The 16,105-nt window shown below is 34.0% G+C and overlaps 4 protein-coding genes across 6 annotated transcripts; 1 reads left to right on the forward strand and 3 right to left on the reverse strand.

The window, feature by feature from the left end:
- Positions 1 to 379: 379 nt before the first annotated feature.
- On the reverse strand, positions 380 to 10,191 carry LOC110999112 (inositol polyphosphate multikinase). 2 transcript variants are annotated; one of them, XM_022268025.2, is made up of 7 exons: positions 10,066 to 10,191; positions 4,269 to 4,343; positions 3,070 to 3,205; positions 2,449 to 2,694; positions 1,934 to 2,122; positions 1,330 to 1,525; positions 380 to 1,174 (listed from the first exon to the last, which is right to left on the reverse strand). In XM_022268025.2, exons 2-7 carry the CDS (start codon positions 4,329 to 4,331, stop codon positions 706 to 708), a joined length of 1,299 nt encoding a protein of 432 aa, XP_022123717.2. In that variant the 5' UTR covers positions 4,332 to 4,343; positions 10,066 to 10,191; the 3' UTR covers positions 380 to 705. The 2 variants fall into 2 exon arrangements, with proteins under 2 accessions (XP_022123717.2, XP_022123716.2); XM_022268024.2 differs by lacking the exon at positions 10,066 to 10,191 and adding an exon at positions 5,653 to 5,805.
- On the reverse strand, positions 6,360 to 9,936 carry LOC110999115 (probable 3-hydroxyacyl-CoA dehydrogenase B0272.3). Of its 2 annotated transcripts, none has more exons than XM_022268029.2 (5): positions 9,697 to 9,936; positions 9,310 to 9,582; positions 9,096 to 9,181; positions 8,800 to 9,014; positions 6,360 to 6,634 (listed from the first exon to the last, which is right to left on the reverse strand). In XM_022268029.2, the coding sequence occupies exons 1-5, from the start codon at positions 9,805 to 9,807 to the stop codon at positions 6,405 to 6,407; spliced, it is 915 nt and encodes a 304-aa protein (XP_022123721.2). In that variant the 5' UTR covers positions 9,808 to 9,936; the 3' UTR covers positions 6,360 to 6,404. The 2 variants fall into 2 exon arrangements, with proteins under 2 accessions (XP_022123721.2, XP_022123719.2); XM_022268027.2 differs by lacking the exon at positions 6,360 to 6,634 and adding an exon at positions 7,546 to 7,898 and having other exon boundaries at positions 9,697 to 9,912.
- Positions 10,192 to 11,443: 1,252 nt separating the features above from the next.
- Positions 11,444 to 13,281, forward strand: LOC110999114 (hydroxyacyl-coenzyme A dehydrogenase, mitochondrial). Its single transcript, XM_022268026.2, has 5 exons — positions 11,444 to 11,719; positions 11,922 to 12,197; positions 12,389 to 12,474; positions 12,553 to 12,767; positions 12,877 to 13,281. The coding sequence occupies exons 1-5, from the start codon at positions 11,606 to 11,608 to the stop codon at positions 13,116 to 13,118; spliced, it is 933 nt and encodes a 310-aa protein (XP_022123718.1). The 5' UTR covers positions 11,444 to 11,605; the 3' UTR covers positions 13,119 to 13,281.
- Positions 12,831 to 14,539, reverse strand: LOC110999116 (transcription initiation factor TFIID subunit 9). The gene is made up of 4 exons (XM_022268030.2): positions 14,005 to 14,539; positions 13,707 to 13,920; positions 13,457 to 13,592; positions 12,831 to 13,096 (listed from the first exon to the last, which is right to left on the reverse strand). Exons 1-3 carry the CDS (start codon positions 14,370 to 14,372, stop codon positions 13,473 to 13,475), a joined length of 702 nt encoding a protein of 233 aa, XP_022123722.1. The 5' UTR covers positions 14,373 to 14,539; the 3' UTR covers positions 12,831 to 13,096; positions 13,457 to 13,472.
- Positions 14,540 to 16,105: the final 1,566 nt, after the last annotated feature.

A 16,105-nucleotide genomic window follows, 5' to 3' on the forward strand; every position in this document is an offset into this window, starting at 1 on the left:
GTACATTATGTTACCTATATGAATAAATAAATTTTGACTTGACTTGACATAGTGAAACAGGCCCTAAATATCATATCTCTTCCGAATTCCATCGTTCCACAACTAAGCGCTTTTTTGGCAGCTGGTTGCGCGGCGCAATGTAAAATACACAGCTGCCCGCTGAAATATTTCAGAACCAATTCGACTTAAGGTCCTTCTAGACTCTAGAGCGTACAACTTTTAAAAAGGACGGCAACGAACTCGCGAATTCTCTGGAATTGAGTGTGACATTTTTTTTTTAAAGTCGTAGATGTCGACGCTCGTCCCATGGGCGGTATCATTTAACATCAGGTTTGTCTCCTGCCCGTGAGGATGTGTGACATTTTGAAGGAAACACAAATTAATTTCAAATTATAATTAACTAAAATATTTGATAGATCATCACAAACATTTGACATTAGTTTTAGTATTTCTTGGAAATAAATTATTCTAATAAAAAAATACATTTAGTTTTGATAAATTCTAATTATAATGAATACTTCACTTTTAAGCTAAAATATAATTATTACAAAAGTATTTGGCACATGTTTATTACGTCAAAAGTAGGATCAAATAAATTTGTGGCATTTTCTTTCAATGAGTCTAAACCTCATAAATTACATATTTCAGGACTCGCGTCGTTGGCGCCACAAATTAATAAAACTCATTTAATCCATCTCCCATCATTCAAAAGACTTGATCATCCGTTTCTCTCAGCAAAGCTTCAAAAATGCCCACAAAACTGTCGACGCCCTCCTTGAAGTTCTCGTCTCCGGCCTTCTCCTGTTCCTCGTTGAAGAAGGCGTGGGCGAAATCTATCACTTTGAGGGTTCCCCAGAGGTTGGGAGTCGGGGAATCCTGACTCAGCTGATCGAGAACGGCTCGATAGTTCATTTTAATCTTGCAAAGCTTCTCTTCGTAATTGTGTTCGAAGGAGTGATTGTGGTTCAACTTGTCCAGGGCTTCGGTCCAGGGAGACGTGACCGGGGGCGGGGACAGGGGCTTACAAATCGTGAGGCGCGTGGGACTGAGCGTTTTGTACACGGGTCCCGTGGGGGACAACAGCCCGCTGAAATTGGACCCGCTCAGGGGACTGTGTAACGAGTGAATTGACCTACGACGCGTCGGAGGGATTGGGCGGCATTTCTCTTTTTTCCTGTAAATAACCAAAATCAAAATTTTCATTATAAACTTCCTTTCCAATTTCAGTCAAATTCGACTGCTCCAAAGTATAAATGAAAATATTGCTTCAGTAAATGGTTGTTAAATAGTTTAAATGCATTTTCCAAGCTTTAGTTCAAAGATACTGACCCCTCAAAGGTCGCAGTTTCCCCATAGCAACTCCTGAGTTTAGCGGCGTCATATGCGAGCAACAGGGATGTCGAGTAGAGCCTCAACGAGGTCTGCCTCGAGCACCATCTCTGCAAGGCCCAGAGCCGGGACAGGAATTGCAGGATCAAGGCGCGGCAGAGGTGACCGCCCTGGCCGTTCAAGTAGTTCTTGATGGCTGTCAAAGTTAACATTATTTTATATTCATCAACATCATTGAGCCTGCTTAGATTTCATTTTGTTTCGTGATTATGTATTTTCCTTAAGGAGAAAAGTGACGTGTGATTGTAAAATACGCCCATAGAATGTCAATTCGTGCCCGGTTGGGCTTCGAAACTGTGATCTGAGGGATGAGAATTGTTCTATAGCAGTTTTTATCGAAACAAATTAAAGAAATCCTACAAAATAGAGCGACATATAAGAGTATATTTAATTAATATAAAAAATATAAGCAATTAAAGTAATTCCTTCTGAGGTTATGGATCCGAAATAAACTTATAATTATAATCAATTCCAAGACCAACTTATACAGAATAAAAATCTCCAATTATTTTGTACTATTATTGAATAAATAAACCAGTCTAACCTGCAGTGACAACGTGACCATGCAGTTTTTTCCCGTAGTCCTTCCCGTACTTGAGCAGGGCTCCGCTGTCCAACCTGTACACCTGGTACCCTGGAATGCAGAAGCCCCACTCCTCTTTGCACTTCTTGTACTTGCTTTTCTCTCTTTCTATTTTCTCCTGTGAAGCCATGGGGTCCCACGTTTGTTTACCTGCAAAGTTTTTCTTTTGAAAATTCTTCGATCGAGTTGGTTAGATTACACCATTAAGATGTTCTTTATTACTTAAATTAAATCAAAAATCATTTATTCATGTAGGTAACACAATGTACACTTATGAACGTCAAAAAAAGAAATATACATTGAATGCTTCTAATTTTACATTTACTGCCAGTTCTCAAATCAAGGGCGTAGAACGGAAGAGAAGAACTGGCAATAAACTCTCCACCACTCTTTTTATTCGCCAAGTATTACTAATAACTGCAAATCGGATCATTGAAAACTGATATAACGTAACGTTTTAAATTCTTAAACCTTACCAATTTTAACATCCATGATGCAAGGCTCCAGCATCCTCTCCGTGAGATCATCAAGAATAATATATTCCTGTTCGAATCCATTGTACGTAAATTTCTTACATCCAAAGTATTTTGGCACAAATTCCCTGAATTGAACCAAATCTTTTTCGTTCGATGAGAACACTTTTGTGTAGAAGTCCACTTCACGTTTTTGTGATTCCTTGAGAATCGGTTTTAGAATTGTCCCGTTGTTGCATTGGAGCAGCCCTGAAATAAGTTACGATTGGAAATATGTTTTGTACTCCTCTTTTCTTGGTCGTGCGACTATCATCCACGAGGCCGTAGGTTTGATCCCCAGCTGTGCACAGCAGGCTGAACAAAGATAAGCCACTTGCCTATTAGATTGACTAATGATCATGAAGATAAAAAAATCTGAAACCTAAAGAATGTTGTAGCACCACTGGCAACAACTGTTTTCTTAAACTAAAAATGTTATGTGATGTGGCTAAATAAATGTTTTCATTTACTTTCCATAACATATAGTGCGTGGCATTCTCATTATTAATATACGGGTAAAATGGACTGTAGCTACAGTATAAAAACCTTACATCGAAATATCACAAAAATAATATAAGAACTCACCTAAGTACTTGCTGCTAACATCAGTGCTGGTGTGGCCAGCGACTTGGCGGCCATATTTATGGACTTCCAGGGACTCGTATGGTTTCGAAAGGGGCTTAGCTGTCATCTCGGTGCAAGCAGGGAGACTATAATGGACCTGGAATAATGTTTCAAGATATTTGGCGCAAATCATTTACTAATGATCATGCATTTTTCATTCATTAAAGCCAGCCGACTGTGAAGGCGGGGTTCGCCCATCCTATCCCTCCCAAACCACTGAAGTAGAAGTAGGTTGGGATGGGAAAAGTAGAAGTTTTTTAAAGCAAGTTAAACATTAACGTGGTATCGACAGAACAATAAATGAAACATGTTAACTTTTTTTTATACAGAACTGAACTGCCGATAGGACACAATTCCACCTGATGTAGCCTATTCAGCAGGAGGGCATGTGGATATCCAAAATATGCCTATTTAACCGCCATTTCAAAGAACTCATATCTTACTAATATTTTAAGTAATAAAAATAAATGTTGACAAAAAGAAAGATAAAAAAAAATTAAAAAATTTTCGATTCTTTAGGCAGGGTTGAGCTGCCTGGGGCGACATCCTTGTCAACTACTGTTAAGCATTTGGTAAAATATAATCTGACCCATTGCCTGCTTAGTAAAACGTTAGTTTAGATTTAAAAACGTTTAAGTTAATTATGAAACGAAATATATAAATATTTGATAAATTAGTAAGAAACATTTAACACAATTCAAATTTTGTTCTAAATTATATTACCAATGCAAGGTTAATAACATCACAAATAAGTAGTTTAACTTTCATTGACCTTGTGGTTTGTCCAAAAATAGTTTATATTAAACATTTATAGTTATCCACTATCATATATGAGTAAACATATATATCATAGCTATGTTTATTACTTTGAAATACTTATGTAAAAAATTAAATTATTTGTGACTTATAAATCAATAAAAGGACTTGTCTATACGTTCAATACCTTTCAGAGTTAATATATATTGGCAATATGAGGATAATAAAATATTACAACACATAAACGTAGTTTTCTTTAGACTAAATTAAAAGCTGTATAAACGTTTGTTATCAACTGTAAGTATTTAAATCCTTAACTTAAGTAAGCAGTAAACAGTGAAATTTAACTAATAACTATTAACCAACAGTCACAGAAAATTTTACATAAGTAATAATGTACAAACCTGATAGATGGACCTCTGCCGGCGAGGTTTTCTTTCTTTCGTCTTTCGCGGAACATCACTCATTTATCCGGCAACCTTTAACAATACAATTGGCAAATATTTACAGGGGCAATAGCTCTTTCGGTAACTACCCTCATTTAAAAATTACTTTAGCAACGCTGTGCTCATTGGAGATCAGTAAATAACTGTCTTATGAAAGGAAATATTTGCATATATTTGACTAAAACGACACATCATGACATGGTATTATACATATATAGCCAATGACCTACTACATGACTAAGAAACGAGGATAATATTTATGCGATTCATAAAATGCTTAATACACCCAAAAACCTATATAAGTACATTTTCTTACAGTTTATTGTTTCCAAAACACAAATATACAGTATTTACTACAATTTTCTTTACTTACATAGGTAGTAATAAAAATAATTAATCAATAGAAAATTAAAACAAATTTTAAAAGTATGTTCCCTGTGCAGTGTACCCTCTAACGCTGGCAGCGTTTCCTCACTGTATTGTGATACTTATTCGTTGAGCGAGGAAAACACCAGCTTTGGGGTCATGGTACTATCTACCAGGCGACAACTTAAAATCTTAAATTACTTTTTCTTTAGATAATAATAAATTAAGAATAAATTTAATAAATTAAGAAGCGTACAAAATTATCGTTAAGCATTTTTTAAATCTTTTAAAAGTCGCATTATGTATAGTACATGTGTAGTGTCGATAACAATGAACATGTATATTGACTTCGGTTTATTTTTTAAAAACTCGTTTAGTCCCATAAAAATTAAGTTTGAAATTGTAATTTTTTTATCATATGCTATTAAAGCAAGGTAAAAACCACTTGTGATCATCGTTTCGATGAAATTATAGATTTCTACCTTTTAAAAAACCTTTTACCTGTTATAAACAATGGCTTACAGTTGTAATAAATGAGTAGGTACTTCCTAGGGCGCTCGACCTATACAAAATTAATAAAGGCCGAACACGTTTCAAACCGGTCCAGCATAAAATACAGAAGGCACTAACTATTAGTACTTATCCCTAGCATTGATTCACATAGGTAACACTAAGTAGGTACACTTTCGAACGTAAAAATCAGAAATGTATAATGCGTTTAATTTTAAACTTCGTGCCAGTTCTCGATCAATGGCTCAATACTATTTTGCACTCGTATGTATTATTAAATTTGATTATATACTAGTGTTTTATTGATATGACTAACGAAGATATATTTTCTGAAATATTTCTTATTCACTCTGGATGTTTTAGCTGAGTTCTCGCCGTGCCGTTTATAGTAAAGACTCCATTGTATATATAAAACACTGATTGAGGTTCAATAAATATATATTTTTTTAAAAACACCTGTAAATACCTTTTAAAAATAAAAACACTCGAATCGCAACTTAATATTCAACTGACTTGAGATTCCCAGTGAGAAATGAGAATCATAATCTTATCAACTCGGAAATCAATAGATATCGGTTTTATAATACCATATTCGCATTTACAACAATGTCTTCATGGAATTTCATGTTTTATCTATATTATTATTTGTTTAGCAGTATCAAGGGTATTTTTTTATTTAATTGTCATAGTCGAGTTTAAGTTTACGTTCTAAAACGATTTCAAGCTAAACATTGTAGTGTTATTAACATCAAAGTGGATAATTCTTTACAGAATATACGCAAAAGCTTTGGCTTTCATTTACTTCGGTTAAATTTACGTTTCGTTCAACCTACCTATATATAAAAATTAAATTAGTCTTTACTTAAATACATTTAAGCAATACTTAAATGAATTGTGCAATTGCTGTAAGTTTATGCTGAAGGTATGTCTATGATATGTAAATATCAAAGACAAAATACAGCCTTAAAGTACCCTTCAGGTTCAAATAAAATTAAAATAATAATAAATAACTTTTAATAATATATAAGGACAAGATACTTCGTATTAAATTTATTTACACATACTATTAATAAATTTATTTACGCAACGAATTATATACACATACAATATGAATTGTTGCACAATTTAAGAGATGTGTCGATTTTAATTAGACACACATTTTTTTCACGGTCTACAGATTACGAAAAATGTCTTAAAGTTTCATAGATAATATTTCGATTAATAATTATAAATACCCTCCCCAGTCTTCCTTCCATATTTCCCTTCTTTGACCATCTTGTCCAACAAGGGAATAGGTTTAAATACGGGGTCACCAGTGGCCTGTAGCATTACATCTAAAATAGCCTGTTTTGTATCGAGACCAGTAAAATCAGCCAGTTCTAGTGGACCCATAGGTATTCCAGCACCTAATTTCATCGCTACATCGATGTCTTTAGCTGACGCATCGCCTGAAAGACAATTTATGCTACAACGTGATTGTAATAACAACTGACAATATAGTAGTCACACTACAAATGTAATTTAATACCCTCTACCCCCTTGACTTGCGAACTGGTAGTAAACGTAAATTTACAATAATTAATTTACCTTCTTTCCTTCTTATGAAAGTCAATAAGTGTACTTGTTTACCTATATGAATAAAGTTATTTTGAGTTAAGTTGGAACGTTAAGCCTGAATCGGTTGCTAGACAAAAAGGTGTAAACCACAGAAAAAAAATATCACTTGATACAAAAAAAAGTTAAAATATTATAAATGTTGCGCTTCAAACTTATTTGAGTGTCCGATTTGTATTGCATTAGGTTAAGTCCACATAAAAATAAAATATAAATCCAAAGACAAATTCCATTTGTGCACAGCCGTGGTGTCAACCTAAGGAGTAAGAGTCTAGACAGAGTTTGTATGTATAAATATAATAATAATATAATGTTTAAGTTTACGCGCATTTATAAATCCGATTTAATAATATAAGTATTTATTTTGCAGATTTAAATTGCTCGCAAATTTAAAGGACAATTTTGTGAAATTGAATTATTAAAGAGCAAAACTGTTTAATTGTCGCTTTAAATCGAAAATTCCAAATGGCGCCAACATTACATTAAAGAGATCGCTTACAATGTTCAAAACTTAAGAAATGTAGCAATTACATTATAATTATATTGTTTTTTGTTCAATAAGCACTATATTCATTTACTTTCTATAAAGTAAAACAAATAATAGATTTACGAAATCATTAAACTTCAAGGCACTTACACTTTATCTTGTTCCCACTGGATATTTGATAAAATATTATATACGAGATAAACATTTTTTATCTCTCTAGACATTAGATGAATTTACAGTATTATATTAAAAATCATAAACAGTAGAATAAAACTTTATTATAAAATTTCATAAAAAATATATATTTAACAAAATGCATTCACTTATAGATACCCTTTATCCCTGTAACTACTCCTGCATTACGTATTTTCTACATTATTTTTTATATTTATAAAATCCCTCTCCGGACTTGACGCCAAGTTTTCCTTCGGCTACCATTTTGTCCAACAGAGGAACGGGTCTGAATACTTCGTCCTTGGTGGTCTCGTAAAGGACACGCATCACATGTTTGTTGGTGTCCAATCCGGTGTAGTCGCACAATTCAAAAGGTCCCATGGGGTAACCTGCACCAAGCTTCATACCAATGTCTATATCTTCCATTGTGGCGTCTCCTGATAATAAAGATTAGTTAATTATAAGCATATTTTTGTGTACATAGTTAATTTGAATAAATACATTTAGATTTTGACATATATACCTATGTCAACAATAATGTATGTGACTTCTTATAGGTGAAATAATATTTTAGATATACATTAAACTGACATACACATGATAATGTCATTAGCTTTACAAAATTTTTTAAACTCTAAGATTGTATTGAGTCGTAAGGTATTAGAAATGAATATATTTATTAATTGAAACAAAGGATTGAAAACAATCATTTTTAAATCTTTACCAGCCAACAGGAATATTAGATAATAAACAACTTACCTCCAGTTACAGTAAACACAAAGCATTATAACATATTTAATTTATCCAAAAACAAAAACCCAGAAAATTCTTAAATAACTTCACCCAAGACCAAATCAGACGCTAAAAAGACCATTGCTAGGGTTGTTATTGTATACCCGTGTGCACCATTCTTAAGGTTATAAATTTTAGTTAATAATGTGTCAATAAAGAAAAATTTAGGTAAACCCCAAAGTAGAAAATTAAGCAGCAAGATTAGTTTGATGACTTATGTACTTCAAGAAAATCTTCAAGTAAAATTTTCTTGAATGCACAAAAAGTAAAAGAATAAAATAAATTCCAAATTGCTTAGAAACTTACTTCTTTTTACATAAGAATATTAATGAAAATAATTTTATATAAGGTCAACTTCAAAACCATGTTTGGTGTGTTAATTTGAAGGACATTTGAATGAATTGTGAATTATAGTACCGTAACCAATTAAAACCTTCACAAAAATAAAAGTATAACATAACTAAAATATCCCACAGCACACTATTTATAATCCATGCAATTAGATAACTAGAATTTCTATTTATTTGTAGCACAGGTTTTACTAACCTCTTTCATACATTCTTAAAGCCTCAGCACTGTATGGTCCTAATAATCTGTTAACCACAAATCCAGGTGTATCTTTACAGGTGATGCAAGTCTTTCCGACAGACTTGCCCCATTCCATTAAGGTTTGATGGGTTTCTTCTGACATGCCGTCACTTTTGATCACCTCAATGAGACGCATCACTGGTACGGGGTTGAAGAAATGAAGACCACCAAGTCTAGATGTTGAAAAGATGAAGTTTAACCAAAATAAGGGACTATAGTTGATTGGTATACATGAGAATAGGGCAGAAACCTACCTATCTTTCCTTTTGATCCCAGAACCAATTGCACTGATAGGAATTGATGATGTATTACTTGTCAAGATTGTATGCTGAGGAGCTAGCTGAAAATAATATACAAAAAATTTATGTAATCAAAAAAAAATAGGTATTCAAACATTAATAACATCAATTGTACTTTTTATAAGTGGTTTTATTTTTCTTTAATCAATATTGATTTAAAATAACTTACCTCATCTAATTTATTGAAAAGCTGTTGTTTCACATCCAATTGTTCAACTATAGCTTCAATAATCAAATCAGAGTTTACCCCATCTTCAATCTTAATAGATGTTTTAATTCTAGCTAGGGAATCCTTTACAAAACTGTTGATTTTAGCCACATCATCCTTATGAACTTTCTTGGCAACCCTTGTCAAATTATTTTCAATTGATTTAAGGGCTTTTTGTAAGGCTTCAGAGTTTAAATCTACTAATGATACATTTTGTCCTGCCTGGGCTGCAATCTAAGAAACTTAATTTTATTAATATTTACTTGAGTTAAAGTTTCTTGGTAAATAGGTCACATACAGAGAAATTTATACAACTATCTAGATTAATTAAAATAAAAAATAACTTACCTGGGCAATCCCACTTCCCATGAGCCCTCCGCCAATAACCGTAACCGTTTTAATGGCATTTAATGAATTGGAACTGGAAAAACTCCTGGTGAGGCCGATTAATTTGTTCATTTTAAAAACAAGTAACGTGTTTTCCCTTTAAACGCCTACCCTAATATGACGACGGACGATTGACGCGATACAGCAAGTGAGAATTGATTTGAAAAATCCCCGTCGCAAGTCGTAAGCAAGTTATATTGGGCAACAGCAACACTATTCCGTTATCAGTTACCCGTATCACGCTGATAATTTAAATATATGATAAAAAAGTAACAAACTGGTTTGCAATCAAGAATAACACATTTTAAATATAGATGTGGTTGTACCTACCCTCCATTATTACAAAATATAGATAATATGTATATTGAATATTCACAATTTCACGTCATATTCATTCATAAAAATATTTGAACTTCGAAGTATTCCTTTGTAATTTCTAATAAAATTCAGATACGTGTTAACAAGTCATAATAAAAAAACTTTGAAGTTGCCATGCAAAACTTTTTTACAAATCATCTGAGCAGATTGAACAATTATTAAATATACTTTATTTAAAGAACATATAGAATATAGATGAAACTTCTTCCATTTTAGAGGGTGATAGCACATTATATACCTTTCAACGTCTCCGAGAAAGATAAAGACGAAAGATAGATTGATTGTGACTGTCACCGTATTCGGTTAATATGGGTCCCGAGCAATTGTCTGTTGTGCCAAACAAACTTTAAAAGCAGATTGAAGTGCTGAAAGTGCACAATACCTTGTCCACTTCAAAAGTTTTAAATTCAGTGTACACAGAATATTAATAACTAGTTAGTAATTAGTATTCACTTAATCCGGGTCCACATTTGTATCATTTCGGTGTATCGTATCTCCGTTGCGTGGCTTCGGCGTGTATCATGATCGCTAGTTTGGACGCAAAATGATATCCGTTAATGATACACGCCGCGTCTGATACGGCCCGATCCGCACTAACCGCGTATCTTGATACACCTCGTATCCGATACGCGTATCACGATTGTGGACGTATTTTGATATTGTATCACGATACTGTATCGCGATACGATACTTGATACACGGCGAACCATCCATTGTCGGTTTTTTCGCGATCATCAAAGGGAATACATGTCGTATCAAAGAAGTTTGAATGTGAATGCAATTTCATAAACATTGTTGAACGAAGTATAGTAGTTGTTAGTCGCAGTGAAAAAGGAACAAGATGAGCTGGGAAAACGAAAGTTTTATAAAACTTATCAAGTTGTGAAATACTATTAATGATAATATAATAGGCGCAAGTCACCGCCAAATTGTCAGCAATTGCTGACATGGCTAAACCGTTTGAGAAGGAAGACATGACTGAACCGTACGAGAAGGGAAAGGTATACTGAAAGACACGCGTATTAGGAAATGATACATCGGAAGAAAAGTGAGCGTCTATATTTGTAAAGCAAAAGCCGATGCACCGACATGATACAGCATTTGCTAAGTATGGACGTGTTTTGTACAAGATACGCCTTAAAGATACGACATGGACAAAATGAGCGTCCATATTTATGATACAAATAGTTGATACGATACGACTGATCGTGATACGTCAACATGATACAAATGTGGACCCGGCTTTATAGCGAATATTAGATATCTGACTGAATAGTAGGTAGATAGATAACATTCATTAATATGACTAATATGTTCGAGATTAAAGTTGGTAACACTCGCACTGCAAGTGCAAAGTGGCACTTGGCTCAAATTTGAACTTTGGAATCATTCTTTACTTTGATAATAATTATTGATATCATTAACATAAAAAAGTACTACTTACGGTAAATTTATTTTGTTTGCTAATAAATAAATAAACAAAAAATACGCAATGATACAATTTGGAATAATAAGTAGAAAATTTTCAAGTTCCTCCGCAGTCCAAAATGCCATAAAGAATGTAACTATTATCGGAGGTGGTCTTATGGGATCTGGCATAGCACAGGTATGTAACATAATATATATAACAGTAGTGCCTAGCAATTATATATACTTGTCACTCTTTATTAGTAGTTTTACACATTGTACCAATTGTAGGTGTATTAGTTTTGAAATTTATGAATGTAGGACAGATGCGCCGTTTTATCTTCGTTTTTCTAGTTCGTGTCTACCGGCCTACTTAAATAACTCTTCATTTAAAATTACAGGTGACTGCTCAGGCCGGACAAGATGTAACATTAGTAGATGTGAATTCTGATGTTCTTGCAAAATCACAGAAATCCATCAGCAACAGCTTGAATAAAATTTCTAAGAAGATTTACAAAGACAACCCTCAGGAGGCTGAAAAATTTGCAAAAGAGGCTTTTGCTCGCATAAAGACATCTACAGATCCAGTTAGTGCTGTAAAAGAGACTGATTTAGTTATTGAAGCCATTGTTGAAAATCTTGAAGTCAAACATTCTCTCTTCGAAAAACTTGATAATGTATGTATATAATTACCATTAAATTAATTATCCAAAATAAGGCACAAATTAAATTAATTTGTATGCACAACGGACCTCCAGGAGTCCACAAACCAAGTCAGAAAATAGACTGTAACAACCGAAAATGATGCGGTTGATATGCAGTCTTAATTTAAAATTAAGCTTCATGTATAATTTTAATGTTCTTACAGGCAGCACCTGCCCACACAATATTTGCTTCAAACACATCATCACTGTCTATTAATGAAATTGCATCTGTTGTTAAGAGGAAAGATAAGTAAGTGAAATAAAATACGCTTAACTTACATATACATTGTTTTAGTATATACTAATATAATAATAATAAACTTTATAGGTTTGGTGGTCTTCACTTTTTTAATCCTGTTCCCATAATGCGTCTTTTAGAAGTAGTGCGTGGTATGGACACAACAGATATCACCTTTAATACTATGATGGATTGGGGCAAGTCTGTTGGCAAGACTTGTGTGTCATGTAAGGATACACCCGGCTTTATTGTGAATAGACTGCTAGTTCCCTACATTGCCGAGGCCATAAGGTTGTTAGAAAGAGGTTTGTGCAAATTTCTGCAAGGAAATATTTTAGATACTGATCTTTGAACAATGAAACCCTCAGTTAAAATTCTCATTAATTTAATGTCAAATTGTTTTTATCTATTCAGGTGATGCTTCTGCACAAGACATTGACATAGCAATGAAACTGGGTGCAGCATACCCAATGGGCCCCATAGAATTAGCAGACTATGTTGGACTTGATACAACCAAGTTCATTCTTGATGGGTGGGCCAAGAAATACCCTGATCAACCACTATTCCGTCCAATTCCCACCCTTAATAAATTAGTTGCTGAAGGAAAGCTTGGTGTCAAGAGTGGTGAAGGATTCTACAAGTATGAAAAAAAGTAAACTTGTCATTGAATTGTTATATAAAAATTTTATATTGTTTCAGCATGTGTTTCTATAAGATATTTTTATTTACAGTATTTGTTTATAGTTCTTTTATAACCTATAAGTCTACATTAAACATTAAGTTTTAAAAGATAAGAAATATATTTTTGTACTGTATTGATTGATGCTTTTTAATAGTTTCTAAATTATTTTTCCCACTTTTAAGAAGTTAAGACAGTTTATTTTAGTTACTATCAGATCCAAAAACTTGACACAAATATTTAACAATAATGAACATATAAACTGAACTTATTTATTTACTAAAAATTACTAAAGAACTTCACTTAAAAATTCACCTTAAAAAATTCAATGTTACATGTCATAGTCATCATCATCCCTTTTCCTTTTGTGGGACACTTCATCTATTTCCATTTTAACTGGATTTTGTTGTGGAGGGCCTGATGTCACCCGCACTGCTGGTTTTGCAACAACCTGTGATGACAAATAAGTATAGTATTAAATAATGACAACACCAGAGAAAGGACAAAAGGGTTTATAAGGGTTCTTAACTTCATTCATTCTTCTTCATTAACAATTATTACTTACCTTACTTCCAGAAGTGAATTTAAGAACTGGTTTAGGGGCCACATTTCCCTTAGAACTAACATTAATAGGTCCTTGAGATCTCTTCATAACAACATTTTGACTGTTTGACTTTGATGATGTAATCGTTTTGATTGGAGCAGAAACAACTGGTTTAGATGCCACTTTCTTTGATTGAACGGATTTCAAGCGATAGTTACATGCTGAGAGACAGTAACTGTAAAATAAATCAGATGTGCATATTGTCTTTTTCTCTATAAGAATAAAATTTACATATTACACTAATTGTTCTTAATCTTACCGATCAGGTGGCAATCTTAGCCCACAATGTGGTTTAATTAATGGAAGTGGATTCACATTTTTTACTCTAGCCAATTCCAGTAGGACTTCCCTTGGTGGAGGGCTTGTAAATGATTTATCTAACTGCATCTGCACCGCTAACCTGACATCATCGAGGTCTATTGTCTTCTTCTTCGCATGATTGGCGAATACTCGAGCGTCATCCAACACAGATGTAACGTATCTGTAGGTAAATTCTAGCAATTGGTTTACAACACGGGGTTCATAGTCCGTGATGCCCACTTCTTTCATTATAGACATTATTACATGTGCATCTTTTGGAATGTGTTTTGTTTGGGTATTCCCTTTCGCTTTATCCTTCTCCGACATTTTGACAAAATTTACTTTTGTCTTAAAATAACATGCCAATATACTGCAATAACTTTATATTAAGCGTAAAATAAAAAATGATTCATTATAAACAAATATATCATTTAATATCGCATAGCCTACTTCTTAGGCCATTGTTGACCAATCACCAGCAAAATCCAAATACAAATGACAATTGATGTCAATTGCCAAGTGCCATTTGTTTTTGGAGTAAAAGGTCTAGTCAAGACGACTTAACAGTAATGTATGTAGGAAGTCGAAAACGAAATTTTTATGAAAATGACAGTTAGTGTCGACAGTTGGTACCAAGTACTAGCTGTCATTTTCATACAAATTTAGTTTACGACTTTTCTATACTGTTACGCTATCTGGAGTTCTGGACTAAACCCGGCCTAAACTTTTAGGCCAAATTATGCCGAGTGCCATCTTTTACAGAATAATAAACCTTAAATACATACAGTTTTTGATGTGAGTCGGCTTGAGAAGTAATTAAAATAACTGTCATCATAACTTTTGGAATATACAGTTATAGCCATACTAGGAGTTTATTTGATTAGGTTTTGTTGGTTTGATTTGTAGCTTTGAATAAGTTGTATAGAATCGTGCGTTCGTGCGGGAGTTCTGGAGTAATGATTTATTTAAGTGAAACTTCTTTAGAATCGATGTAATTTCAAACCGGATGTAATGGAAAAAGCGACAGTAAAAAGAGGCAGAAACATATTTTCATAAGATTTAACGTAGGAGGAAGTGAGATAGAGGGATTATACAGCCTCTTTTTCATTTAATCGAATATCAAACTCGTTGTTTTAGTTTTTGTCAAATTAAATATTTATATTAAACCTATACATTAAAATTTATCATTAAAATATACTGTTTATAATGAAAAGTTTAATACATTTTTCAGATAGTGAAAAATGTTTAATTTAAATATGATTAATTATAAAAACTTTGTTTTTGAAGGTTTCACTTCTATGCACTTCACACATTCTGCACATATGTTTTTATAGAACCGGGGGTAAACGGGCAGGACGCTGGACTGATGTTAACTGATACTACTGCCTATGGACACCGCCAAAGGGCTCGCAAGTGCGTTGCCTGCCTTTTAAAAATAGGTACGCTCTTTTCTTGAAGTACACGAAGTCGAATTGGTTCGAAAATATTTCAGTTGGCAGTTGATGTGAAGAAAGTGATGGTGCGCGGCAAAAACTGCCTTGAAAAACGCGCAGCTGTTGAACGGCGGACGACGAGGTGATATGGATGGAATTTCGTATTCTGCCTCGACGTCCGGTGATGAAACTCAGCTGCAGGTAACGCCAAAGTATCAAGCCGCTCACAGCCAAGTGGAAGGAGCTGGTACTGGGGAGCCCCCGCCCAGAGGTGAGAACAGTACTCCCTGTGGGGCCGAATTTACGCTTTATATAGTTGCATATAGCAAGCGGTGGCCCGGAGTGAAGTACCGTCTCGCCTTGCTGAGCACACCAAGCTTTTTGGAGGCTAATTTAGCCTTTCTCTCCAAGTGACCGCGAAACTGAACGTCTTTCCATATGTCAGCGCCAAGTATTCCAATGCTGGCTGCGGCTTTAAGAAGAGTGTTTTCGAAGAGAGGAGTAGCGAAAAAGGTGTGTCTAAATCGAAAATCTTCGTGTCTTCTAAGTACAGCTACCGGAATAGGCGAGTTAAGACCAGAGCCAACTCAGGAGCACAATTGGAGGTATACCATCCGTCCGCTCGAC

Source organism: Pieris rapae, chromosome 21, assembly GCF_905147795.1.
Source record: "Pieris rapae chromosome 21, ilPieRapa1.1, whole genome shotgun sequence".
Classification (NCBI taxonomy): Eukaryota; Metazoa; Arthropoda; class Insecta; order Lepidoptera; family Pieridae; genus Pieris; species Pieris rapae.